Consider the following 27,943-nt stretch of genomic DNA (forward strand, 5'->3'; position numbering starts at 1 on the left):
ATGACAGAGTTTCTCTATTGTACGACAAGAGGAGCCCTTCAGTCACTTGCAGCAGAGAAAAGCAAATGGCAAGCTCTCTCACCAGTGACATTTGGAACTGTTATTAGTGCTACAACGTGCAGGCTAAATCCTGCTCTCCCTGGCACCGCTGTCATTCAGGGAAAATAGCACTGAAATGGAGCAGGCTGTTCCTCGCGCTACCCGGGGAAAGCAAGCACGGAATCGCTGCTCCTTGCAGCACTGCTAGCTTGTTATTTGCTGCCTCTTCCCTTCCTCACACCGGTGCCCCAAGCACGCACCCTGGGATGTGTTATTTTCTCCAGCCTCGCTCATGAATGATGAGGTGGTGCTTTTTGGGAGTGTGCATAAACAAGGAGTGGGATAGGCTGGGACCAGCAGGTTTAATTGCGTTTGCAATCAGAGAGGGGTTTGGATGTAAAGCTGCGCTTCCCTGTCAGCACTTGAAGGAATGTTTTGCCTTGGTGTGCTTGAGCCTTCTGATTTATCTGCTGCTGAAAAATAGCACCCAGCTCACTGCAGCAGCAACACAGACAAAAATGAACACACACTGCCTTTTGGGAGGTGTTGCATTGGGTACATGGCAGATAACTAGCTAGGAGAATAAATAACTCAGGAGACAGAAAACCACATGCAGGAGCCTTTATTTTTCGTTCTACTTCAGCTTCCGTCTGCTTAGTCGAGAATGAAGACTGGTGCAGTTATTTATTGTCTCCTATGCAGAGAGGTGGACAGTTTGGAGCAATATTCATGTGGACAGCTGGATATATCGCTGATACCAACACCAGAAGAGCCTAATTGCTTTTGAGAAGGAGCTCAATAACTTTAGGGAAGATTAAATGGTGTTCTATCTGTGCAACATGGATCGTGAAGCTGCAGTCAATGACCCTGGAGACTTCTCTCACTCCTCCATACCTCTTGAGCTGTGGGGGAAGAGCCATCAGTACTGTGGCAGATCAATGATCTGCATCTTCCACAGCTCTGTGAGAAGCAGCGGAGGGAACTGGGGTTGTGTAGTCTGGAGGAGGCTGAGGAGTGACCTCTTCGCCTTCTACAGCTCCCTGAGGCTGGAGCCAGGTGAGGGTCGGTCTCTTCTCCCGGCTACCGGCTGATAGAATGAGAGTAAATGGCCTGAAATTGTACCAGGGGAGGTTCAGGTTGGATGTCAGGAAACATTTCTTTGCTGCAGGAATGGTCAGGGATGGGAACAGGCTGCCCAGGGAGGTGCCGCAGTCACTGTCCCTGGAGGTGTCGCAGGGACGCGTGGCCATGGCACTTGGGGACATGGTTTAACGGCACAGGTGGCGCTAGACTGACAGTTGGACTTGCTGATCTTAGCGGTCGTCTCCACCCGAAGCCATTCTATGATTGTATGAACAGTGGGGCTTGGAAAGGACCTCTCATCACCTGGTCCACCTGCCCTGCTAGAGCAGGATCACCAGGAGTAAACCACACAGGCACGCCTCCAGAGGAGACTCCACAACCGCTCAGGGCAGCCTGCTCCAGCGCACTGCCACCCTCACAGCGAAGAATTTTTTCCTCGTGTGTACCGGTAACCTCCTGTGCCGAATTGTGTGGCCGTTGCCCCTTGTCCTGTCACTGCATAGCACCAAGAGCCTGTTCCCCTATCCCGCCGCTCTCCCTCTCGCTCCTCAGTCAATTTCACCCCCGCGGTGTGCCCCATTGCCTGTGCGCGCACAGAGCGCCCCCGTCGCGCTCTCATCCGGGCCCTTTGCGCGCCAAAACTCCGCCGCTCGGCGGCGCCGTGCCCGTCCCGCCCCTCAACGGCCGCGGGTCCCGGCGCAGGCGCGCGGCGGCCGCGAGTCCCTGGCGACGGGGGCGGGCACGGCGGCGGCGCGAGCGCAGTATGGCGGGGCGCGTTCCCGCCGGCCCGCCGCGGCCGTGAGGGGGAAAGTGCCGGGGGGCTGCTGTCATGGAGCCGGGACAGGAGGAAGAGGAGGAAGAAGAGAGGGTTCCGGTGAGTACGGGGCTCCGCGGAGGGCTTCGGGCAGGCGGCCTGCCGGGGCGGCGCGGATCGGCTGGGCTGGGCTGGGCTGGCAGGCGGTCGGATCTGTGAGTAGCCCCTAGCGCCGGCTCGGGCCTTGGGGAGGGGGTGTGACCGGCTGGAATCTGGCCTCGTCTCAGCCTCTGCCCTGGAAAGGAGCTGTCACCGGCTGGTGCTGCTGCCCCAGCAGAAGGGTAGATGGAACTGATCTCAGCCCCTGCTCCCTTCTGCCCCGGAGAGAACGGATCCGAACTCCAATCATCCCCTGCCTTCTCGTCTGACAGAAGAGCGGCTGTGAACCTCCCCGTCTGGGAGGGAGGTTATCTGTCATTGTCTTGTTCCCTTTGTGCCTAGTTCTGCCCCGGAGCGGGGTGGGTGCAGCGGCTTGGTCACTGACCCTGCTGCAAAGTTGGAGCAGCCCGTGGAGCCGCTCATGCCCTGGAAGGACTTTCACACGGCTGTGTGCACTGCCCTGTGTTCACCACGGAGCTGGAGGTGGGGGAGAGGCGATCTCTGCTGGGCACGGCTGTCCCATCCCATCCTGCCACCCCCACGTCGTTGTGAACTTGAGAGCGTTGGGAAGTTTCCTTCCTGTGGTGTTGCGCTGTTCTGACAGCTGGTGTGAGCTGTCCCTCTGTTCTGATGGTTGTTTCCACCAGCGTGCAGGGCTTGCCGTACCTGCACAAGTTCTGACTCCTGCAGACTGTTGTGAGGCATCTTTGTGCAGGGTGCTTGAGCGGCTAACATGGTGCTCTTGGGTCTGAAGGCGTTTTTGGCTGTCACATCTGCAGTTCTGCACGAGGGAAGGCATGAAGAGGACAACCCAAAATGAAAAGTTAGAAGGTCCCAGAGCCCTGAAGGAACTCGGAGGTGCAACAGACAAATGGCAACCAAACATTGCCTGAGAAGAACCATCAGTTCAATCTTGCAGGGCAAATGATAAACACTCAAGGAGTGGAAACAGCCATGTGAATAAATATGAAATGTTGCAAGCAAGTGTGGCCTTAAGGAGCCTGTGAATGGGTCATTGGGATGGGCTGCCCAGGGAGGTGGTGGAGTCACCATCCCTGGAGGTGTTCAAGAGGGGATTGGAGGTGGCACTTGGTGCCATGGTCTAGTCATGAGGTCTGTGGTGACAGGTTGGACTCGATGATCTTTGAGGTCTCTTCCAACCTTGGTGATACTGTGATACTGTAATGTGGGAGCTCAGTCTTAACTCTGCTTCCAGAAGCCTTCTGCTGAAGAACTTTCGCCATTTATTGTCAGGAAAGCTGATTTGTCACAGAACAGAAGGGGGAGGCTTCTTGCACTGCTGTGTGTTCTTACCTATATTCAAGTAGAAATGAAGTTCCTTCAAAAACTGATTTTCAGACAGGTTTCACAGTTAATGCTATGGTTCTAAGCTGTATGTGATGTTATAGACCAGGGAACTTGCCTCCCACTTCACGTTTTGCCATTTATTGTGATCCATTTCTGGTGTCAAGTTTTGTTGGTTTCTGGTAGCTGTTGCTCCCTTCCCAGCGTTTGTTTTGCTCTGTGGTTTAATTGCTGCTCTGACAACGGGAGCTCAGCTCTGGGAATACCACAGGGAGCAGAGCCAAGGTTCGTTCTTAAAGGCTGCAAGTTGATGGCTGCAGCTCAGAAATGTTTCCTTCCCCCTTTCCTCTTTAAAGCTGAGTGGAAGCTTCAAACTATGGTCTCTGCTGGCAGAGGTGCCTTTCAGTGGTAATTCAGTGTGGAAATGGTAAAGGAAGGAGCATGTTCTGGCCTGCCCTTTGAGTTTTAAGTACAACTTACAGCTCTTCAAAGTGTGATCTAAACAAACAAAAATAAATCATAAGTCAGGGGACACTCAGTGCTTTTTCAGTGGTCTGGCACTGAGAATGTAAAGCAATTGACCTTCTCATTAAAGAAAAGCACTTAAGAGTGCTGTCCAATGTTCCTGCTGGAGTTGGGATTTGGACAGTGAGCAGTTAAGGGACACTTCTGTGGGACACTTTCCCACAGAAAGGAAAATCTGCAAGAAGCAGATAAGAGGTTGATGCTTGAAGGGAAGTTAATGGTTTGGATTATTAGCTGTTATATTCCTGTGGCACTGTTAGCACAGGCATTTAGTATGTTTTTATTACTGGAAATTAGGCTTTTCTCTGGGCTCCCTTTCCCATGAGAGTTGGACCAGGTCTTTTGAGGTCCCTTCTAACTGAGCTGTTCTACAAACCTCAAAATACTTAGCTGTGAATTAATAGAAAGAGGAATCCAGATTCAGCTGGCAAGAAATGGGATAAACCCATGGTTTCGTTTCCATCATCTTATTCTGTGCCTGGTAGAAGAGCTTGTGGGTGAGAGGTGCTGTCTGGCATGGTGGAGGCTCAAGAAAAGGACTCCTTGGATAAACTACACCCTGAGCTGGATGAGGTGTATCTGAGTGGAGCTGGCTGGTGTCACAAAAGGCCTCCCTCTATCAAGATTGTGATGAGTGGGAGATATTTGTGATGACTGGAAAAAGCTTGATGCTACACTTTTTTGTGTACTTTAGGTTTGTTTGTTTTCTTCTCCTCAGTGAGGACAGGAAAGAGGACCTGGAGAGTTGTTCTACTCAGTTAGACTACTCAGCTAACCAGGGATGTTCCTCTTAGCTCAGTCAGTCCTTGGGCTGATGCTGTGTAATGGTATCACTGGTGGCTCGGGTGAACAGGCTGAATGCTCCCACGTGGAGTTTGGGGATGGCAGCAAGTTGGAGATCATGGATGATATGCTGGAGGACAGGACTGCTGTTCAGAGAGACCTTGGCAAAGTGGATTCATGGCCCAAGGGCAAGTCATGAGCTTTAGCTATGAAAAATGTTGAGTCCTTCTCGCTGAGAAGGAAAATCCCTTGACTGGTGGCCCTTCAGAGAAGAGCCTGGGGAGCTGGTGCCTGGCAAGTGGAATGTGAGTTGACAGCTTGCTCTTTGCAGCAGTGAAGGAGGCCTGCCATGCATTGGGCTGACACCCAAGGTACAGCTGAAACAATTTGTGTCTCATTCCTGGCAGCACCAAACCATTTTCACATCTTTCTGAATAATGTTTTTGCAATCAGTATCATTTACTGCTGTGTTCATGAATGAGCTTCTGGTGCTGAACCATGTGGAGGCAATGGGAATTTTGTTACTCCTTTCAGTAGCTGGGCTTAAATGCTGAAATGTTCATTGGATTTGTGGTGCTGGGCTTCTGGCCAGGAAAAAAAATATCACTGCTGTAAAATCTTGTTCTGCATTTGAATGAGACTTTTGTTTGTTCTGACACAGACAGTAAGGTTGATGCAGGCCATAAACCCCCCATAAATGAAATTATTGGGTTATTGTGAGATGCGTTAAGGGAATTCTGAGCTTGCCTGTAACCTCTGGAGTGCTTCTGCACAACAGTTGGCTTTGCTTTTCCTTGACCATTCAGGGAAATAATTGCCCCATGAAATGAGCAGGTGGATCTAAGCCAGTGTGTCCCATGCCCTTGGTGTTCTGGTAAAGTGGTTTCTTAATCTTCAGGGCCACTGTGGTCAATTCCATATTTTAACAGGGAAGTACGTGCCTGTTTCTGCCTGTTTCTCCCTGTTCCTCTCTTCTCCCAGTTCTGCTGTCCCTTGCCCACAGCTGGGGAAGACCTGGCCCTGCAGCAGTGGGTTGCTGACTCCAAGTGGTATGAGGCTTGCATTGCACTGCTGGTCCAGGTGGTGGGAGGGAGCTCACACCTTGGCTTGCTTCTGCTTTGGAACATGAAATATGGGACAAATAAAAAGCAGAAGCTTTTGGTGTATAGTCCAAGTTGTGCAGCTGTGAGGAAACCTCCAGTATAAGGATTTCAGTCACATGTCCTTTGGGTCCAGTTATGGCTTTGTAGGACATGGCATTTTTTGCATCTGTGTACAGAACCCACTGTGAATACAGGCAGGGAAATCTGTGCTGCTGGTCTGGAATACAAAATGTGCAATTATTCCTTAATTGTGGGCTTTCTGTTTGCTTGTTTGTCTACTGAGAGTAGGTGGGAAAAGCACAGAAATGCAAGAATTTAGAACTAACTGAAACTGGAGCATCTCTCTGATGAGCAGAGGCTGGGAGACCTGGGGCTGTTGAGCCTGGAGAAGAGCAGCTCCAGAGGGGATCTGATCAACACTCAGCAAGAACTAAAGGATATGGACCAAGAATATGAGGCCAGACTCTTTTCAGTGGTGCCCAGAGAATAGGACAAGGGGCAGTGGGCACAAAATGGAATCCAGGAGGTTCCATCTCGACAGGAGGGAAAACTTCTTTGCTGAGAGGGTGCTGGAGGCCTGGAGCAGGCTGCCCAGAGAGGTTGTGGGGTCTCCTTCTATGGAGAGATTCCAAACCTGTCTGGACATTCTGATCCTGGGCAAACTGCTGTGGGTGGCCCTGCTTTAGCAGGGATGTTGGACAAGATGATCTCCAGAGGTCCCTTCCAACCCCTACCATGCAGGGATTGTATGAAACCACTTGAAATAAATTAAGAAACTACCCAGTGTGATTGCTAAGATCAGTTGATTTCAAACCCATTTAGTTGTCACCTTTGAGTGGGTGTGTGGCCTGGTAGTTGTGGAGTATGATTGTTTTGTGACCTTAGAAGAACTTTGGGTCTTGGGATGAACTAAGAAAATAATGCAGCAAGTTTGGAAGGCATTTTGGGTACAATTCATGATGGTTTTTTTTTTCATGGCTCATTCATGTTAATTTTCATTGATGGATTGCAGGATTAGCAGATGGTGAGACCTAGGAAACCAGTAGATAAGGCTGTGCTGGGGAAAGTGATAAATGCTCTGGAAAATGGTATTTGAATTGGGAATGGGCTTGACAAAATGGGGAGAAGTAAATCCTGAAGTTAGCAAGATGAAATCCAGCAGAGGCAAGCTCAGTAGGGTCCACCTCTAGCACCTTAATGTGGTGTAAATGCTTGGTGATGTCGGAAGAGTTGGTCCTGAACGTCATTGCCTGCTTTTGCAGGGTTGGTGATTGTGCAGCTGCATGTTGAGCTGGGTAAGGAATCTGGAACACAAATTTACACTGAATTAACCTGGCCAAGTACTGCTGCTGTTTAAGAGGGAGAAACGAGCTGAAATGAGGTGCTGGGAGGAAATCAGGGTGTATTGCTGCTGCTTTGGGAAGAGGAGACTGATAGAAATACTCATCTAGGGAGTTCTTCCCCATAAATCCCCAGATCTTTTTCTTTGTTGTGCTGTGTTCTATTGATGATATTTTTACTGAGATGAAAGAATAAGGAGAGCTAAGCTTAGATACTCAACCTTCCAACAGTTCAAACCTGAGACATGTTAATGTTTCAATGAACTGCAGCATCAATTAAGAATGCCAAGCACTGAAGTTAATGGCAGTGTTGTGTGGGGGTGGCTGTAGTTGTTCAGCTTTATTTTTGTCTTTTCCTCTCCTTATGTGTTTAGCACCAAAAAGCTAACTTCTGATGGATTGGATTCACAGGAAGAAAAACCTTGTTACATGTTTTTTTGTTGGAGTTTAATTAGATGGAAGAAGCCCTGAGAGATGATTATACTAATTTGCTAAATCCTAACTTATTTCTTCCTCACAACTGCTTTGTTGTGTCCCCAGTACCCTGGTACACACCATGCTGATACATAGCAGATTTCTTCCTTTGTGCTTCTGCTTTAATATTGCTCTTTGGTATGAGGATTAAACAGGAAATAATGAAGCAGAATGTGCTGCTATGTCTCTGCTTCCTTCCAGCTGCCAGCCCTGCAGGTCCCAGTGACTTGGGTCCCTTGCAAAGGAGAGATTATTTCCTTCAGGGTGTTTTGCTAATGCCATGCCAGGTTCCTTTACAGTGCTGTGTCCTGGTCTGAGCTAGAACAGAGCTAAGCCTGCTCAGGGATTTGACTTCTCAGCTCAAGCTCTGCTCACTGAGGCACTTTCTGCAGCTCAGGGCAGGGTTGCACAGCCAGGGGCTGGTCCTAGCAGTGAGAAGCTGATGGGGAGAGTTCCTGCCGAGGGCTGGGCTGCAGAAAGGCTCTGCCTGAGACTCTCCAGTTTGTCAGGTCTGGCTGAATGGCAGCACAGCCTGATGGGGTATTAGCCATCCTCCCAATTTTGTATCATCAGCAACTCCCTCCCTTCATGCAGCTCTTTGATGAGGATGCTGAACAAGACTGGCCCCAGGTTTGCCATGTTGTACACTTCTCTGTGCCTAGTTCAAGGAGGATGAGTATTTATGATGTGCATTGTAAAGTGGTGCTGTGAATTGTTGTTTATGAAACAGTTTTGGGTGTCTGCTGGAAGGAGTTATGGAAGTAGACAGTAGTAGCAATACTGCTTTGATTCCTTCCTGCTCTTCTGAGCCTTTGAGCCTTTGGTAGCACTGGATAGAATTGTACTCTGAATCTTCTGAAGTACTGCTATTTGTAGCCAATGCATCATAACTCATTAGCATTTTTTCACCAGTTTCTCCTTGAGAAGTCTGCATCTTGGGCTCTGTTTTCCCAAAATAGGACTGGGTGACCCTATTCCAAATTTTGGTGTCAGATGAATAGGGTTTGAAACCTGTCAGTGCTAAGGGAACGTTTGGGAGGAGGAAGTACTTCTGGGACTGAGATTTCCTCAAAGTGGGAACTCTGTTGTACTTTATCCTTCTAATGGTTGGACTTGATGATACTAAAGGTCTCTCCCAACTGAAACAATTCCATGATTCTACACTCTCATTTCATCCCCTTATACTCAAGACTTAACTAAATTCTCTGCTCAAGAAAGCTGACTTTAGCTGATAGGGAATTCAGCTTTTTTGTTGTTGTTCATTCTGTAACATATTTCAGTCAAAGACTGAGGGATGAGCTACAGGTAGAAGAAGCTTATTGAGATGCAAAGCTGTGACACTGTAGGTGTGTTTCAGACTGGATGGAATCACAGAATCGTGGAGTGGTGGAGGTTGGAAGGGAGCTCTGGAGATGGTCCAGCCCACCCCTCTGCTAAAACAGCATCACCCACAGCAGCTTGCCCAGGGTTGCAATGCCCAGGTGGGTTTGGAATCTCTCCATAGAAGGAGACTCCACAACCTCTCTGGGCAGCCTGCTCCAGGCCTCCAGCACCCTCACAGCAAAGATGTTTTTCCTCCTGTTAAGATGGAACCTCCTGGGTTCCAGTTTGTGCCCATTGCTCCTTGTCCTGTCTCTGGGCACCACTGACAAAAGGCTGGCCCAGGCAAGAGGTTTAAATTCAATGTTTGGCTTGAAGGTTTCATGAAGTTATTATCTTGGTTCTATTTTCTTCATGTTGCCAGTCAGCTGTTGTGCTTTCCTTTTCTGAAAGCAAGTTAAGCAGTAGGCTTTGGGAACTGAAGAATTCCCTTCATGCTAAGTGGCTCCTCTGCAGGCAGGTAGGGAGGGTAAAGGAAGGCTGCAATGCAACTGCAGCAGCATGAAAAAGGGTTTGAATTTCAGTGGCTGGCAGCTTGATGAGTAATTAACTGATTTTAGAGGAGGTCACTGTAAAGGGGAGGATGAAGAGTAATGTGCACAGTTGGGTTGTGCAGTCTTTTGTTCGTGGTGTGCACCTTGCAGGCTGTCGTTACTCATCCCACTCAGCTCTGCTCAGCCTGTCTAAACCAAATCAGCACCTTTTTTTCCTGGAATTAGTTTTCTAATCACTCTCTGGGTCCCTTCCCTAATGCTATTAATGTCCAATTGGATTAATAAAAGTGCCCTTTTTTCAAGCTGCACATTGTAAACCCAACTAGTCAATACTAAACCTTAATTAAATTACCAAATAGCTCCTGGAATGCTTCACATTCAGAGTTATTGTCACGTAGGCTTCAGCACTGCTGCTCTTGATGACTTGATTAGTATGAACAATAGGATCTAGGGGAATGCAGGAGAGATTGAATGCACACTTACAAGCTACATTTGTTATCTATAGTTCCCACAGAAAGCCCAAAGACAATTATTTGGGGCAGGGATTAATTTGGAAGAGCAGTTTCTGCCTGGTGGAGTCCTGGTTTCATAGATGTGATGTGCACCTGATCAGTAATAACCATCTTCCTAGTGGTGTAGTCTCTTTGGACAAAAATATTTTTGCCAGTCCAGGTAATGTAATTGGCAGTGCTGACCTGTGTAGAAAGCTGTGTTGTGCTTTTATTTGTCACAGAATGGTTTGGGTTGGAATGGACTTTTAAACACAGCCTCCTCCAACCCCTGTGCTGGGACCAGGGATACTTGTGACTAGAGCACATTGCTCAGAGCCCCATCCAACATGACCTGGAATGTTCACAAGGATTGGGACATCTACCACTTCTCTGAGCAACCTGAACCAGTGTATCACCACCCTCAGCACGGTGCTAAGACAAGGTGCAGCAGGCACACACTGGAACCCAGGAGGTTCCACATGAACATGAAGAAGAATTTTGCTGTGAGGGTGCTGGAGCCTTGGAGCAGGCTGCCCAGAAAGGTGGTGGAGTCTCCTTCTCTGGAGGGATACCAAACACACCTGGATGTTGTGATCCTTGGCAAGCTGCTGTGGGTGCCCCTGCTTCAGCAGGGGGGTTGAACTAGATGATGCCCAGAGGTCTCTTCCAAGCCCACCACCCTGGGGTTCTGGGTGTCTACGTATGTTGAGGTAGACACTCAACTTTCAACGTTGGGGATGATTTGTTTGACATTTTTCATGGTCCATTACTTAACTATGTTCATGCTGAAACACCAAGGAGTCATTTTCTGTTTTAAACCCCCGTGCTGTTTCTTTTAGCCCATTGCAACAACTCCACCACGTCGTGGCTGGAAGGAGGAGTCCTTAAGCCGCAGCAGCAGCGATACCCAGGCCTCAGCTACCAGTGGGATCTCCCTTGGCGAAGCCATCCGTCAGCAAACTGCTGTTAGTTGGGTATTTGTGCTGGGCTTTGTTCTGCTTGGGGGTGAAGGTTAATGATGTGAGTGAAAATTACATGAAGTGCTCTGCCTGTATCATTTAGACCTCTGCTGTCCTTGACCTGTAAAGTCTGAGTTTCTGTATCTTGGATCAGCAGAGCAGGGCTGTTGTGAGCTCTGACAAACCACCCACCATAGTCCTGTTCAAAGCTTTTTGACATCTGACATTCAGAACTGAGTCCTCAACAGTTCAGTGATTATTCATACAATTTTTTTAGTTTATTTGTATATTTTTCTCCCCTTTTCTTCCCCTTTCTGTTTCCTGGTTCTCAGCCTCCTGTATTTTGCAGGGTGATGCTTTCTTCCTTGCCACAGGGGCTGCACTAAGTTTGTAAACTGCTATAACCTCACCCTTCTCCTGCCTCTTCAGTCAACAGATCTGTCTGCATAAAACCAGCTGACTTAGCTGTTAGAGCCAAGCTCAGCTGATGTAAAATCTGGCTTCTAGACCTTCATGTTACTGACCTGCTCCATACACGATTGAGGAAAGCTGTACTCGCATCATGATCCGGCCATGGAAGTTCTGGTGCATATGCTGCCAAATATTTAATTGCTGTTAATACTTAATGACTCACTGCATCAGATCCCTGATGGTTTGATTTTAAGAACCTTGTGGAAGAAGTAAAGCAAAATTTTGGTGTGAAAACCAGCTCTTGGTATCTCAGTAAGGTTTCAAAAGGTAAAAGAGCTGGCAGCTGGTAAGCAGGGGTTAGTGGTGTACTGCAGGCACTTCACAAGGACACTTTCTTGCTCATACTAACATAAAGGTAATCATTTTATATGTTATGCATGCTGCTTATAGTGGTTTGCCTTACAAGTGGTTGATGCTCTTAATTCTTTGCACTGAAGACTGGCCTGTTCCTCTTCTGTAATTAAACTTTCTCTGTTTAATTACTTCCCCAGTAATCCCAATGCAAATTCTTTTAATGAATGATGTGAACTCAGTGTGAGCCAAAAGTCTCCTTCTTAAAATGTACCAAAGAGTTGGGGAGGATTCTCAGGCATTAGCTGTGACTCGAAACTTCCTTTAAAGACAAATCAGTCCTGCCCCTTGGGAGGAATAGCTCCTTGCACCTGTACAAGTTAGGGGTCAGTATGCTGGAAAACAGCTCCGCAGAGAAGGACCTGGAAGTCTACTTTACACTAGAGAGGCCACATCTGGAGTATTTGGTATGGTTTTCAGCTCCCCCAGTTCAAGAGAGACAGGGAACGACTGGAGGGAGTCCAGCAGAGGTTACAAAGATGCTGAAGGCATTTGGGGCCTCTCTGTAAGGAGGAATGGTTGAGAGCCTTGGGGCTGTGGAGCCTGGAGAAGAGCAGCCTGAGAGGGGATCTGATCGATGCTCAGCAAGAGCTAAAGGGTGGGGGGCAAGAGGATGGGGCCAGATTCTTTTCAGTGGTGCCCAGTGACAGGACAAGGGGCAAGGAGCACAGACTGGAACCCAGGAGGTTCTATCTGAACAGGAGGAAAAAATTCTTTAGCATGAAGGTGCTGGAGCCCTGGAGCAGGCTGCCCAGGGAGGTGATGGAGTCTCCTTTGGAGAGATTCCAAACCCATCTGGGTAACCTGTTATGGCAGAGCCTGCTTCAGCAGGAGTGTTGGACTAGACGATCCCCAGAGGTCTCTTCCAACTGCCACCAGGCTGGGATTCTGTGTGGTTGGAAACCCTTCTGTACCCCAGCTGTACAGTGCAAACCATCTGTAGTATGTGGTGGCAGGAACCATATTGGCTCAGGATCCTACTGAAAGTCTTCTGCGGGGGTGGGATGTGGAAATGGAGCTCAGCTTCAGAGCAATGATGGGAGCCTGGTGATTGATAGTGGATGTTGACAGCTCGGGTAGCAGTGAGATCTGACTGTGGACTTCAGCAGTTCATAGAGCATTGTAATCCTCTTACCTTAGGAGCTGGTTTAGAAGCAATAATTCCATTGTTCCACAACTTAGTCATTAAGTCCTTTGGAAATATGTCCTAAAACATTCTTGATTCTTCACCACATTTTTTTTCCCTCCCCACTTTATCTTAGGGAATGGAGTCATGGTATCAGCTTGCACCAGAAGTGGATGGGAGCAATTTAACTGCTGCCTCAGGAACAAAGCTTGGCCTGACTTGTGATAAAAGTGACCTGACAGAGTTCCCTACACTGGAAGAAGGAGTCCTGCCTTCAGCAGAAACATCTAGAAGGCAGTATCCTGGAGATATAGCACATAGGTTACTACTGGGTATGTTCAAAGATGCCTTTGGTTTGACTGCTAAGCAATTAGGATTTTACTTTTCCTTTTATAGCAGTGCCTAACCTCACTGTAAAGAACTTTTTCCTAATCTCCAGTCTAAATCTGCCCTCTTCAAGCTTCAGTCCATTCTCTCTCATCACTACAAGCCTGTGTGAAAAATCCCTCCCTGGCTGTCTTGCAGGCCCCCTTCAGGAAGGCTGCTCTAAGGTCACCCCTGAGCCTTTTCTGCAGGCTGAACAGCCCCAACTCTTGCAGCCTGTCCCCACAGGGGAGGTTCTTCAACCCTCTGATCATCTGTTGGCCCTTCACTGGACCTGCTCCAGCAGTTTGGCGTCCTTGTGTTGGGAGTGCCAGAACTGGATGCAGTACTCCAGGTGTGGTCTTATGAGAGCAGAGCAGAGAGGGAGAATCACCTCCCTCACACTTCTTTTGTCCACATTTTGTAATCTGCTGAACTAGGAACCATTTAATCAAGGAAAAAATAGCTGCTGTTTGCCAAGGTTTGTGTGTTCAACACAGCTGGAGCTGAGGAGAGAGCACAAGGCTCTTCAGCGTGACACAGAGATGGAAGAATTCTCTGTGCTGCTGCTGTTTTCCTTGGTGCTCTCTAGAGAGTGTGCCAGTAGCTACAGGCTTGCTGTATATGCACTTAAATTTCCAGATATGGGAGGAAAGGTGAGAGGGAAGGGAGAAACATAAGCTGTGGTATTAATTTATTCCTTCTTCTCTTCAGAAAGTGTTTGGAGTCTCATTTAGGGAGGGGGAGGTGGAAATCGCGGTGCCAGTTGTACCGAAATTGCTCCTGCTGCACCGTGCAACAGATTGACAAAGCCAGGAAGGGTTTGTTTTTGTTTTGCCTTCTTTTTTTACCTTCCACAAATGGCAATTTGACTCTGACATTCAGAATTGTCAGCAGGCTGTAAGATAAAGTAGCATGCCCAGCTCTGCTTGCTCAGTGACTTCAACTGTGAGGAAGCTTTTGACCTTCAGAGCGACAGCAGGAAGAATTACTGTTTTGACACGAGATGCTCCAAGAGTGATGTACTGACGTCACTTGCTGCTTTAAGCACTGAGCACCTGCTCCTCTGCCTGCAAAACCTAGGTTATGTCTGAGCAAATGAGCCTCTAAATCATTGCAAGCATCCAAACTATGAGAGCCATGATCTTTCTGCATCCTGAAGAAGGCTCCTGAAAGCATTAGAGTTTGTGTGCTGCACAGCTCAGAAGAGCTGCTGGTGACAGGGTGTTTGATAGGACTGGAGAGAGATTTTGTATCTGTAGATAAAAAAAAAATCAGTTGAGCAACCCCCAGTTAAATGACATCTATTGAACTCCCTCAGGGTACTTTTCACAGGTCATCTCTGCAGGTTGCTGCAAGTGGCAACCTGGGAGAGAGGGCTTCCACCAAGATGTGGCTGCAGTGAATCTTGTCCACTCTCTTTCCTCTGTATTTTTGTCCTGTTTCTTTTTCCCCTCACTCTGCTTTCCCTGCATTGTCAGTCATCTGCTTCAAGCCAGTGATCCGCTCCACAGTTCTGACTGGAAACCCTTGGGGAGGGTAGGGTGCTGTCAGCCTACAGCAGAGATCTGCTACACAGTGCAACCAGAATGCTCTTTGGAGAAGCAAGGCTGCCTGAAATGATGCCTAGTCTGAGGCTACACTTCTGCAGTATATTTGGTTAGCTCAAGTGTCCTGGTGAGCTGGGGAGTAGAGCATCTCTTCTTCCAGGGAAGGCTGAGAGACCTGGGGCTGTTTAGCATGGAGGAGAGAAGACTGAGAAGGGATCTTCTCAATACTGATCAATAGCTAAAGGGTGGGGGCAAGACTCTTCAGTGGTGCCCAGTGAGAGGACAGGGGGCAGTAGGCACAAACTGGACCCCAGGAGGTTCCATCTGAACAGGAGGACAAAATTCTTTGCTGTGAGGGTTCTGGAGCCCTGGATGAGGCTTGCCCAGAGAGGTTGTGGAGTCTCCTGCTCTGGAGAGATTCCAAACCTACCTGGACATTGTGGTCCTGGACAACCTGCTTTAGCTAAAGGGCTGGACTGGATGATGTCTAGAGGTCCCTTCCAACCCCCATTCTATGAAGGAAGAGTGTGGCTTTTCCTTGTCCTGCTGCATCCCCTTGGCCAAACCCACGTTGTGAATCAGTTCAATCAGGTCAGCTTGTTGTTCAGACTGAAATGTGATGGTTAAGTTGGCAATGGAGATGACTATGCTTCAGCTGCACCAGATCTTTCTTGTCTGTGCAAAAAGAAAGGAGGAGAAAACACATCTCTGTCTGGGAGGGTGAGATTGGGCCTGTTCCTTCCTGCTTCAGGTGGAGATGGAAAACACAAAGGCTCTTGGTCAGAAATACAAGTAAGAAGCTGAGGAAGGAGTTGTGGCCTCACCACTGCCCAGTACAGCGAGACAATCCCTGCCCTGGTCCTGCTGGCCACACTATTGCTGATGTAAGCCAGGATGCTTTTGGCCACCTGAGCACACACTGGCTCACGTTCATCAGTGGTCTGTGCAGTGAGGTAATTATTTCTCAGCTAATACCTGCCTTGCCTGTGTGCCTTCTCTGGGAGAACTTGAGGGGGGGTTCTGGCTTGCCAGTGATGCAGGGACAAGGACAGCTCTTGTGGGGACTCTGCCTGCAGTGAGGATTTCCTGTTTATAGTTCTGCCTGGGGAGCACTAAATCATGTCTCTTCCATTTGAGTGCTGGCTTGACTTTCTTAACACAAATGTTGAGTGGTACTTAAATTAAAAGCATTGATTTGTCAGCCAAATGTTGTGACTTGTGATGTGTGTGTATTAGTGTAAATGCACATTTATCTTATCAATACATGTGGAGGCACATTAAAAGAAATTGTTTGGCAAGATCTATTTTTGGCAGCCTTTGACAGCTTTTTTCCCCCCCCTTCATTTCCACCCCCCCCCCCCCCCCCCCCCCAATTATTTCCAGTTCCCTCCCTCAGGCTCTTTTTGTTTCTTCATTTACAACGCCAGCACAGGCAGTCTGTATTGGAGAGCAGCTTCTTCTTTAATCACTTGGCTTTTCATTGTGAATGGAAATGTGTGGTTTCAAGCTACAGACGTTAAGCTGAAATTCAGAAGAGCTGATTTCCCTCTTCTGTTGTCTGATGCCAGGGATCATCCAGTCCAACCCCCTGCTAAAGCAGGGTCACCTACATCAGGTTGCCCAGGATCGCGTTGTCCAGGCCCCTCAGCTTCATTATAGTCTCTGCTGGACTCTCTCCAGTAGTTTCCTGTCTCTCTTGAGCTGGGGAGCCCAGAACTGAACCCAGTACTTCAGATGTGGCCTCACTAGGGCAGAGCAGAGGTGGAGAAGAACCTTGCTTGATCTGCTGGTCATGCTCATCTTATCATAGAATGATAGAATGAGTAAGGTTGGAGGAGACCTCAAAGATCATCAAGGCCAATCTTAATGCACCCCAGAACACCTCAGCTTGTCAAGTTACTCAGCAGTAGCTAAATTTTTAAGATCTATCTGTCTGTCTATCTATCCATCCATCTATTCATCTATCCATCCATCCATCCATCCATCTATCTATATCTATCTATCTATCTATCTATCTATCTATCTATCTTCTATCTATGTATCTATCTATCTATCTTCTATCTATCCATCCATCCATCCATCCATCTATCTATCTATCTATCTATCCATCCATCTATCTATCTATCTATCTATCTATCTATCTATCTATCTATCTATCTATCTATCTAAATATAATTTATTCCTATCAATGAAGAAAAACAATGGCTATTTTACATCTCATTGCTCTTTGGTATCACAAAGGGTGACAAAGTGTGAGTGAGTGGGGACTGCTGTGGTGCCTTTATCTCATAAAGCAATGGGGAGAGGGTGGCTTTAAAGCAGTATTGGGTGCTTGAAAACCCAGGAACCCCACTTCATTTGCTGTAGCATGTTTGTGCCATCTGTCCTACAGATGCTAAAGTATAAATTTGGCTTCCTCTTGGAGACATTAGGCTGGCCATGTGGTGGGGACAGCTGCAGAGAGAGAGGGGAATGGTTGAGACTCCATCCAGCAAGCCCTTATTATTTCTCTAGCTAACTGGTGAGGTGGAACTAAGGGGCATCCAAATTTGGAGGCAGCTTTGCTGTGTGCTGGGGGATTATTCCTATCCAAATAATTAGCTTCTCACTGCACAGTGTCCTAAAGTAATTAAAAGCCTGTTAATTGGAAGTATTAAATTAAAAGTGAATCAGAGAGGTCATCTTGTGGTTGGATACCACTCAGTGGGTGATTGAATACAGGCTGGAGAAAGCCTCAGGACAAAGCTGACGTAAGGTAAACTTGATTTTATGTGGGGTTCCTTTTGGTATATGATGGTCATCTTCTCTGATGTGATTATGCTTTTATAAGTGATGCTGAGTGTAGCTTGTCTGAGATGGCTGAAAACTGATGAACCTCAATTAAATAAATGTGAATTCTGCTTCCAAAAGTCATACTCCTGAGGAGAAATGGCTTTTGGTTTGTGTGCTTTAAAAGAAAAGCTTGCCTCCCAGAGGACTGGATGTAATTTCCTCTGCATCCATTGTGCTCATGTAGGCATTTGCACTTCCCAGATACCACCTTGGAGTTGTCTTTATTCTTGTGGTATAGAGTATTTGCTTTTGTTTCTGTAATCAGTGAACTGAAAGGAGAAGTGCCAGCCAGCTCGAAGAACAAAGAAACACGTGATCAGAATGCCAGCATGGAAAGGATCTCTGGGGATCATGCAGCCCAACTCCCCTGCTACAGCAGGGTTACCCACAGCAGGCTGCCCAGGATCACAGGAGGGGTTGGGATCTCTCCACAGAAGGAGACTCCACAGCTTCTCTGGGCAGCCTGCTCCAGGGCTTTGACACACTTAGAACAAAGAAGTCCTTTCTTCATGTTCAGATGGAACCTCCTGGGTTCCAGTTTATGCTCATTGCTCCTTGTGCTATCACTGGACACCACTTAAAAGAGTCTGGCCCCATCCTCTTGCCCCCTGCCCTTTAGCTATTGATCAGCATTGAGAACATCCCCTCTCAGTCTTCTCCACTAACCAGCCCCAGGTCTCTCAGCCTTTCCTTCACACAGAGATGCTCCAGGCCCCTCAGCATCTTTGCAGCCTCCCCTGGACTCTCTCCAGTAGTTCCCTGTCTCTTTTGAACTGGGGAGCTCAGAACTGTACTCAGTACTCCAGATGTGGCCTGTCTGGGGCAGAGCAGGAGGACAGGAGAACCTTCCTTGACCTGAGTTTAGCCCAGGAGACCATTTGCCTTCTTCTATCTTACTATGATAACTTGTCTCTTGAAACCCCAAAGCAAAGATTCTCTGCAGCCTTTGCTATAATTGCAATGTAAGGCAACCTGCAGACTGGGAAGGGCTGGAGTGAGGATAAAATAGATGGTGTTCTGGGCAGGAGCCCATGGACATCCTCTGATGTGTACAGACTGCATGGCAGTCCTGATGGGAGGTGCTGGTGGGGAAGGTTAGGAATGTGGGCAAAAGGAAGGTTAAATTTCAAGTGAGAGATGTCAGAGCCACGAGAAGAAACTTGCATTTGATAACATGATAAGAAAGCTGACTTTAATAGATGAGGGAACATGTTCCAGCAGAGGATGACATAATTTTCACTGCAGTTGGCATGGCTTTGGATCCTGAAGGCTGTATTAGTTGGCAGAACAGTTTAAAGAAGGGTTGCCTGGCAAGCTCTTATTCCTGTCCTGTTGTTATTTAAGAACACAATAGTGTGGCCAGCAGGAGCAGGGAAGTCATTGTGCCCCTGTACTCAGCATTGGTTAGGCCACACCTTGAGTCCTGTGTCCAGTTCTGGGCCCCTCCATTTAAGAAGGACATTGAGACTCTTGAACATGTCCAGAGAAGGGCAACGAGGCTGGGGAGAGGCCTCGAGCACAGCCCTGTGAGGAGAGGCTGAGGGAGCTGGGGTTGCTTAGCCTGGAGAAGAGGAGGCTCAGGGGAGACCTTACTGCTGTCTACAACTACCTGAAGGGTGGTTGTAGCCAGGAGAGGGCTGGTCTCTTCTCCCATGCAACCAGCACCAGAACAAGAGGACACAGTCTCAGCTGTGCCAGGGGAAGTTTAGGCTGGAGGTGAGGAGAAAGTTCTTCCCAGAGAGAGTTGTTAGCCATTGGAATGTGCTGCCCAGGGAGGTGGTGGAGTCCCCATCCCTGGAGGTGCTCAAGAGGGGATTGGATGTGGCACTTGGTGGCATGGTCTAGTAGTCATGAGGTGTTGGGTGACAGGTTGGACTTGATGATCTTTGAGGTCTTTCCAACCTTATTGATTCTATGATTCTGTTTCTTCACAGGCGTTCAGGACACTCAATCTTCTCTCCGCCGGCCGCTGCTGAGGTATTTGCAAGGCCAAAGATTTTCAGATGAGACTTCTCTCCAGCAATCTGAAATGAGTTTCAGACCCTTAAGGTAGGAAAAATTTACCTGGTACCATGAGAATGCAACTGAATTGGCTTTAAACTGTCCTATATTTAATAGTTCAATAATTGCAGCTTTATGGTCACAGAATGAAGGTGAGGGTGTGATTTACTCTGTAGAGAGAAGAGGCATTGCCATGAGTTCTACTCATCTTGTTATTTTGCCTTCAGAAGAGCTTGAACAAGGGAAAAAAGGGAATAAGCCTCCTCTGAACTTATCATCCTGCTGCACCTGAGGAAAACAGAGAGCTGGTAGATGCCCCATCCCTGGAATCATTCCAGGTCAGGTTGTTTGGGGCTGTGAGCGACAGGCTGTAGTTGCAGATGTCCCTGTTGGCTGCAGGGGGGTTGGACTGGATGACCTTTAAAGGTCCCTTCCAAACCAGTCTGTGATTCATGGTTTATATTAAAAAAAATAATCAAAGCAGAAGATCACTTGCAAATTTATGTATGTGTGTAAGCAGCTCCTATATTTAACTATTGAACATCCTGTTAGTAAAAAGATGCTTCAGTCCTAAAGGGATTGGACAATCCTCATGTGCTAAGTATAAACTTATGCTACTTTCAAAGCTTTATTTTGTTAGGCAGTAGCTAGGGCTGGTTGATACTGTTTGGACTTGCTTTCATCACATGTTGTCTGGGGAGGGGATGTATTTATGTGTAGGTTGATAACCCCAGTTCCTTGTCTGAGTCAAGTTCTACTTTTGCCTTTGATATTAAAGCAGAGAATGTGGATGTTGAAATGAGAATATGATCAGAAATTCACTTCTCTTCTCTCTTGCAGAGGAGTCCCTGATGTTTCTGGTGTGTCTGAGCAGCACTCAAAGCCTTCATGCATCCCTGAAGCCGTATCACTGACAGATGCAGAATTTCCCAGTGGCAGCTTTCCTTTGTCCCAGCATCCCCTGTCATTCAGAGCCCTGGAACCTTGTGATGCCAGTAGTAGTGGTTGTTTGTCTCAGCAAACCTCACTTTCTGGACAGCTGCTTGTGAGCAAGGAGGGAAATGGAGGCTGCAGAAATAGAGCTAATGAGGAGGCATCAATTCTCCAAACAAGAGATAGCTTAGCAAACTCCACTTCAGAGGTGATGCTAAGCCAGGCCAATGGACTGAGCCAAGTGGAAGCTCCTCTGGCGAAGCAGAGCTGTAGCACATCTGTGAAAGGTGAACATTTCTCCTGCAGCAGCAACGTGCCAGCTGCTGGTTTGGAGCTTTCAGAGAAAGAAAAAGGTTCAGTGAGGCACGAGGAGTTCTCATCTTCAGAAAACTCCTCTTGTAAAACAGCACTGACTAAGAACTCAGAAAAGAGTGAGAGAGAGGTGCCAAAGGGAAAGGTAAAACTGGCTGAGAGTGAGTCCAAAAGGTGTGTGAGGCAGCTGGAGGAGCTGGAAAAAGAGGTGAAGGTTCCTGAGCTTGGTTTGTCCAATAATTTATCTGATGAGTTGAAGACAGTTAGTTGTAAAAATCCAGATGCTCAAGATGTTTCTTCTGCAGAGACTTCTGGAATGGGCAAAGTAATGTGGAGGGAACATGGAGTGGATTTAAATGGCTCTGAAAGCTTGAAGTTCATGGCTGCTACCGAGGAACTCAAGGGGGCTTTCCTCAGTCACCACAAAGCACCATCTCCTACAGGGAGATTTGAGAAGGAGGAGTTTATCCCTGCTGTGACAGCTACCAGTGACTGTGCATCTAAACAGCTAGTTGTGAGTGATATGGAAGCTCCTTCATGCAGGGAGAATGCCCCTGTGGAAGCAGAACCTGAAGCCAGCAGGAGCGAATTAACTATTTCGGGTGTTTCCATCCTAAAGGGCTATACAGTCACAGGCATTTCCCCTTCCTTTAACCTTGTTGGTGATGGCTCCTTCTCAGTACACCTGCCTCATCCAAGCTATCAGTCTACTCCAGGGGTACTTCTAAAGAAAAACATGAAGGTAGGAGAACTTGGTGGTGTTGTGATCAAATCAGATATCCAGGCCTCTTCCCCATGCTTAAATGAAGAAACCTCCGGAAGGTCTTCTGCCAGCACACCTGTATCTGTTGAGAAGCAGCATGCCCTCCAGTGTGCTCAGAAGGAGGAGAGTGAACATTTGAAGTCCTTCAAATGGAAATATCCTCACAGTGGAAGAATTCAGTCTCTCCCATCTCTTAGTTTCATGGAGAAGGTGAGGGCTTGGAACGTGAGCCAGCCAGAGGAGGTACCTGATGCAGTGACTCCGTGTCAGCCAAGTGGAGGTTCTCCTGGAAGGAAAGCCCACAGTGCAATTGCCAGTTCTTCAAACTATATGATGCCAGCACAAAAAAGGAGCAGAGACCCCAAAGATGATACTGGGGCTTCCTCTAGAGAGTTAGGTTCCCTGGGAAGTTTGCATTGTCACAACAAAAGCTTGCTGCTTGACCATCCTCTTACTCGATCTCAGTCTGACAACGCTGTCAATGTTTGCAGCTGGAACGTGGCCTTGGCTGGAGTTGTTCCACCACCAAACTCAACAGAGGCAGTGAAGCCTCTGAATGAAAAAAGTGATGTTTTAGGAGAAAAAAGTGATGCTTTAAGAGTGTCTGAAAACACTTCAGGAGGCTCCCTGGTACAGAAGTTCACAGCTGAGGTTGAAGATGCAGAAAGTACAGGGCCAAGTTCAGACCCAAATGTGTTTGTTTCAGGTGAAGGAGTTGCTCAGCTCCCTAGAGAGGAGAGGAACTTGCCAACTGATGGCCAGAAGAATTGTGATGCTCCTGAAAATCAGTCCCACAACTTAAATATTCCTCCTGGCCGTGTCTGCATGGACTATTTTGGTGATATTTCTCCAGATAGTTTGAATCTTCTTGTGAGTTCTGGGGAGAGTAGCCATGGGGCTTCATGTTCTGCAGGGTGCTCTGCAGTGTCTTCCAAGCACTTCCTCCCCAGTGCAAAAGATGATGACTTCATCCCTGTTGGAGCAGCTTCTTTGGGAACTCCAGAGAAAGAAGAGCTTAATATTGAAGAAAGGATCCCAGTAAGTTAGTTTCTATCAAGAATCTGTAAGCTTCCTTTACCTTTTGATTCTGAAGAGATGGGAGTGCACTTGGCCTGGCTGTCACAGGGTGAGTGGGACATTAAGTGTCACAGGCAGGTGACACCAGTGTCCTTAGAGTTAGTTTCTGCTATCCTATTGTATTGAGAACCTGCCACATGATAGTTCTAGAAATATTAACCAATATGTGGGTTATGTAAGGCCAAAAATTTCTTCCAGGCCCCATTACAAGTGCTTCTAATTTATCCTCTGGTTTCAGAGTTATCCCCTGTCTTTTTTCCACTGTTCTCTTTAAGAGGCTCTGGTAGGGTCTCCATCACTGCAGATCAAATGATCTGGTTTTACACTGCCCTGTGCTTCTGGTGAATTTCATCCATGATATAAAAACAGCTTCTCTTAAATACAGAGGTAGGAAAATAACTTTCAGGTAATATTTCACCTGAACTGGACTTGATGATCATAGTATCACAGTATCAGTCAGGGTTGGAAGGGACCACAAGGATCATCTAGTTCCAATCCCCTGCCATGGGCAGGGACACCCCACACTAGATTAGCCTGGCCAGAGCCTCATCCAGCCTGGTCTTAAACACCTTCAGGGATGGGGCCTCAACCACCTCCCTGGACAACCCATTCCAGGGCTTCACCACTCTCATGGCGAAGAACTTCCTTCTCACATCCAGCCTGAATCTTTGAGGTCTCTTCCAACCTTATTGATTCTATGACTCTATGTACTCTAGGTGATGCTGCTCTGGCAGAGGTGTTGGACTGGATGATCTTTTGAGGTCCTTTCCAACCCCTAGCATTCTGTGATGGTGTGAGCCAAGAAAGGGTTGGGTATGGGAAAGCTTTTTTTGGTGGGGTTTTGTTTTTCTAGGTGATAGCATCGTGGTAACAGAATGCAAGAGAAATGTACAGATTGGTGGCTGCTGCTGCTGGAACATTACACAGGAGCAGGACAGAGGGGTAAAAAGGGAAACCTGTCTGATGAAAGACTTGTAAATAACTTGGTTGTGGCTCTCTCAGCAGAGCATTGATAAAGTCACTTCTTATCTCCCAGGTTCTTTCATTTCAAAAGCTCAGGTTATAATTAGCCAAACGTGAGGCTGAGACTCAACTGCTGACTAAGGGAATGTTAGGCTGCAGGAGAGAGAGCTGAACTTCACACACCCACGGATCTGCAATAATAGCAAAACCAACACAGAACTCCTTGGCAAATCAAATTGCCTTTTTGCCTTCTATAAATACTCATTTTGCTTGTTCACTTTGTTCCAGTATCCAAGGCATAAGTTCTTGATTCTTTGTATGTTGCTCATAAAGATGCTTGGAGTCTCTGCGCGTCTTTTCCTCCTTGCTCTCTGTGTTGGCTACTGGAGATTGCATTCCTCCCTTCCCCATCTGAAGATGGTTGATGAGAATGAAGGGCAGATTGTGGCAGCCATGCTCATGATCCTGCTAGCTGCTAAGTGGTAGAGAAAATGAAATGCAGATTTATGTTAATACTGAACATGTAATTACCTTCTGAGTAAGTGGCTGTTCCTCTCACAAGATGACTCCTGTCAGCATTAGGTCTTTGGAACTGTGTTTTAGAAGCACTCTTCTCTCAGTTGTCTTTGCAAATACATAATGAAACAAATATAAATATTGCAGGGAGGAGAGCTGAGCTGAAATTCATGAGCTGTGAAGGTTGTCTGTTACCTCTTTTACTGACTGTAAGCAGGCATGTTCTTCAGTCCTAATTCTGAGGAATCCTACTCTCATCAATCACTGACAAGGTGAAGGAGATTAGGTCACATATATGACTATTAATATGGAGGCTTATAATGAAATCAGAGGAAATAGAGTTGGCTAAGACTTCTGAAGTAATTTATTTCATTCTGTCAGGTAGTTTAGGACATGGTGTAGAAGAGCTGACATTCAGCTTGCCCCTACAGGTGGTTAAGTCAAGGCAAATTTTGTTGCTTCTGGTTTCTTCTTCATATCATGTCTGTATATCAGCTGAAATGCTGTACTGAAAGGGAAGAAATGACTTCCTCAGGAGATCCTAGCTGGCCTTTGGTAGGCTCTTAACCTTCCCAAGACTCTTCCAGCTTCCAGAACATGTTAACACAGGGAACAATGCTGTGTGTGTCTGAACTGCCAATCTCCTGGCTGGTGCACAGGGAGAGCTGATTTCATTTTCCCTAATAGATCAGAGAGTTGTAGGTTTTGAGGATGATTTTTGTTTGGCTTCTCTAAACTAACTGCTTTGTTTAGGTGTTCAAGAGGGGATTGGAAGTGGCACTTGGTGCCGTGGTTTAGTCCTGGGGTCTGTGGTGACAGGTTGGACTCGACGATCTTTGAGGTCTCTTCCAGCCTTGGTGATTCTGTGCTTCTGTGATGCTGTTTAATGTTAATGAAGTTACACTTGGATAGTGTAACAGAGCTCTGAGCAACCTCAGCTGGCTGAAGATGTTCCTGCTCACTGCAGGAAGCTTGGGACTAGGTGACCTTTAAAGGTGCCTTCCAACTCAAAGCATTCTGTGATTCTTATGATAATATTTTCTGTGCAGCAATCGTCTGGGGAGAAAAAGTGGTTTTTAAACCACACCTTTGTGTTCTCTCTAAAATGACAAGTGCCATCACAGAAAAAGATGAGGCTGGAGCTTATCAGTCTGCTCTGAGGTACCAGACAGAGTACAGAACATCCATTTGCGTATCACAGTATCACTAAGGTTGGAAGAGATCTCAAAGATCATTGAGTCCAACCTGTCACCACAGACCCCATGACTAGACCATGGCACCAAGTGCCACGGCCAATCCCCTCTTGAACACCTCCAGGGATGGTGACTACAAACACTATAAGCAGTTGGCTGTGGCCACAGGATTTGTGGCCTCTTCTTTGCTGACTTTTCCATAGTCTCTGGATCCCATGGCAAGGGCTGAACGCTGCTTTGGTGGTAGCAGGCTACTGCCAGCTGGGGCACATGAGGAAGAAAAGGTCAGGAAAGCAGTAGGAGAAAACTATTGGTGAATGCAAGCAGAAGCTCTCACTACCACTGCCATTCCTGCAGCTTGCTTCTGAGTTGCTACCAAACCCAAATGTTTTGCTTGTTTCTTCTTTTGCCAGATTTATCTTCGCAACCTTGGCATTGATCAGTCGCCTGGAACCATCCTGACACCGTTCGTCCCCCGAGGACCCATCAGGGAAGTTGAATTCTCCCCTTCAGAACTTAGAACACTAAAAGACTCCACTGACACACTGACCAGGACTGTTCCACAGCCACAAGGTAAGGGGAAGGAGGACTTTGTGGTGTGCACAGAGCTTCCAACTCACCTGTGAGGTTGGCCTGGTAGTGTTTCTCCATAAGTGATGTTCAGTGGTAGGAAACAAGCTTACCCATACTTGGCCTAGATGGAAAATATTCTTTCAGTAGGCAGTTCTTATGGAAGTCTTAGTCCAAGTCTCAATCACAAACCAGTTTCCCAGTATTTGAATTCTTCCCTCCCTGTCCACCAAGAGTTCTTTACTGAGGCAGCTGTTTTCTGGAGCCCCAGACTCAAAGAATCTTCTGTTCCTTTGCAGGCAGAATGTTGTCAGCACTTGAAACCACCCAAACAAGCTTTAACTTTGGAACTTCCACTCTCAGTATGTCTGTACCGACAAATTCAGAAGCTGGCTCTGATATTCTGTCACCTCATGAACTCTCTCCTCACTTCTCAAGGTCCTTTGGAGACAAACCAGTGAGCCAGTGCAGTGTGTCGAGGCACCAACCAGAGACAGCTGCTCTGCTTTCCACACAGTGGGAGGAAGAGTGTTTGGCTGTCTCCAAACCAGCCCAGCTGAGCCAGCAGCTCCAGTCTGTTCCACCCAGCTGCCATGCAGACAGACAGGGTCCCATGCTCCTTGCAAATAGTGTTCAGGATCTGCTGGCTGAAAAGGAGGTGAAAGATGTGAATAGGAGCCTGCAGAGTTGGACTGATGCCTCTTTGCCTGGGCTTAGAAGTGAGGGGGAAGTTGACAAAAGATCACAAAGTTCAAGTCTAGGTAGTAAGAGAAATAAGAGTCAAGGAAGTCATTCTGTGATTGGATCTGGTGCACTGCAAGAGATACATAAGCTGCTGGCAGAAGTGAAGGATATAGTTGGCATGAGGGTTGAGCCTGTCTCTGCCTCTTCTAGAGAAGCTGATGAGTCTCCCCTGGTGCTGAATAGCAAGGAGGATGGCCCCAAAGATTCCAGGTTAATGGAAGACAGCATTCCTCAGGGTGAGAAGGTACTGTCATGGGATGAGACTACAACCCAAAGAAGTATGCAAGAAGAGGGGTTGGTGATAAGGCCTCTGAATTTTAAAGCATGCAGTCTGAGGCAGGAAAATTCTGACTTCAGTCTGCACAACAGTAAAGATGTGATGAGGAAAATGAGCCAAGACTTTAGGACAGCAAAATCTGTAGGAAGGTCTGAGCCAGAAGGTTGTAGCAGTGTCACCACAGACAGAAATCAGCCTGGCCTTGTGGGTCTTGCACAAAGCAAGGGCAGTAGTGAGGTCAGCACTCTACGAGCTTCAGATCTGGAGACTCCTCCTTCCTTGGAGCCCCAAGGCAGCATCACTGAGGTTGCAGGAGGCTCCCAGAGCAAGCTGTCCAAAGGCAGCGTGGCTGGAAGCAAGGCAGGAGACACACGAGGGAGTGATGACAGCAGCAGTGGCGACTCGCTGGCTGCCCGTGTCAAAAGCCTTCTGAGGAATCCTCCTTCCTCTGAGCTTCCAGCCAGTGCCACCCATGTCCCAGAAGGCTTCCAGAGTGTCTTGTCTAAAGCTGCTTCAGCCAGGAGCAAGGCAGGAGGCCCACGAGAGAGCGATGACAGCAGCAGCGGAGATTCGCTAGCAGCCCATGTCAAAAACCTGCTGAGAAGTGGCTCACCTGCGGCACACACAACCCAAATGCTGAGCAGCACGGATGAAGAGGAGAGGAAATCACCAGGTAACAACCGGTCTCAGTTGTGACAAGTCTTGGGTTAGCTGTATGCTTGAGGGATTGCTTTGAAATGAAGGGCGGTGGGTGTAGGAGAACCTCTGAGGTCATCTGAGTCCCTTCCCCTGGTTTTAGGGATTGTTATGTTTGTTGTTAATGATAAGCTTTAATGGGACAGGGCCTAAATGTAGCTTCTGTAGCATGATAGAAAGGGACAGGATTGGACTTCCCCAGTTTGAATGCCCCCTTTTGCCTAGCACTGACACAAAGTGTTTTGTCCACACAGCTGTTAGATGTGTGCAGGGTTAAGAATTTGGAAAGGGACTATCTTAAGCAGCATTGACTTGA

The 27,943-nt window shown here is 47.5% G+C and overlaps 1 protein-coding gene across 6 annotated transcripts in view; it reads left to right on the forward strand.

Annotated features, from left to right (window-relative positions):
- Nucleotides 1-1,860: 1,860 nt before the first annotated feature.
- ALMS1 (ALMS1 centrosome and basal body associated protein) overlaps nucleotides 1,861-27,943 on the forward strand; it is a 54,795-nt gene continuing 28,712 nt past the window's right edge. For 4 of the 6 annotated variants that reach the window (XM_068149426.1, XM_068149427.1, XM_068149429.1 and 1 more), the window contains exons 1-7: nucleotides 1,861-1,996; nucleotides 10,770-10,904; nucleotides 12,974-13,169; nucleotides 19,517-19,631; nucleotides 20,424-22,629; nucleotides 25,754-25,913; nucleotides 26,210-27,604. In XM_068149426.1, coding sequence (XP_068005527.1) covers nucleotides 1,952-1,996; nucleotides 10,770-10,904; nucleotides 12,974-13,169; nucleotides 19,517-19,631; nucleotides 20,424-22,629; nucleotides 25,754-25,913; nucleotides 26,210-27,604 — 4,252 coding nt within the window. In that variant the 5' untranslated portion in view covers nucleotides 1,861-1,951. The remainder of the gene's footprint in view (nucleotides 1,997-10,769; nucleotides 10,905-12,973; nucleotides 13,170-19,516; nucleotides 19,632-20,423; nucleotides 22,630-25,753; nucleotides 25,914-26,209; nucleotides 27,605-27,943) is intronic. The other 2 variants (XM_068149428.1, XM_068149430.1) reach the window with 2 other exon arrangements.

The sequence above is a fragment of the Melanerpes formicivorus genome, unplaced genomic scaffold (genome assembly GCF_026170545.1).
Source record: "Melanerpes formicivorus ecotype bairdi unplaced genomic scaffold, bMelFor1.0.p_v2 SCAF_18, whole genome shotgun sequence".
Classification (NCBI taxonomy): Eukaryota; Metazoa; Chordata; class Aves; order Piciformes; family Picidae; genus Melanerpes; species Melanerpes formicivorus.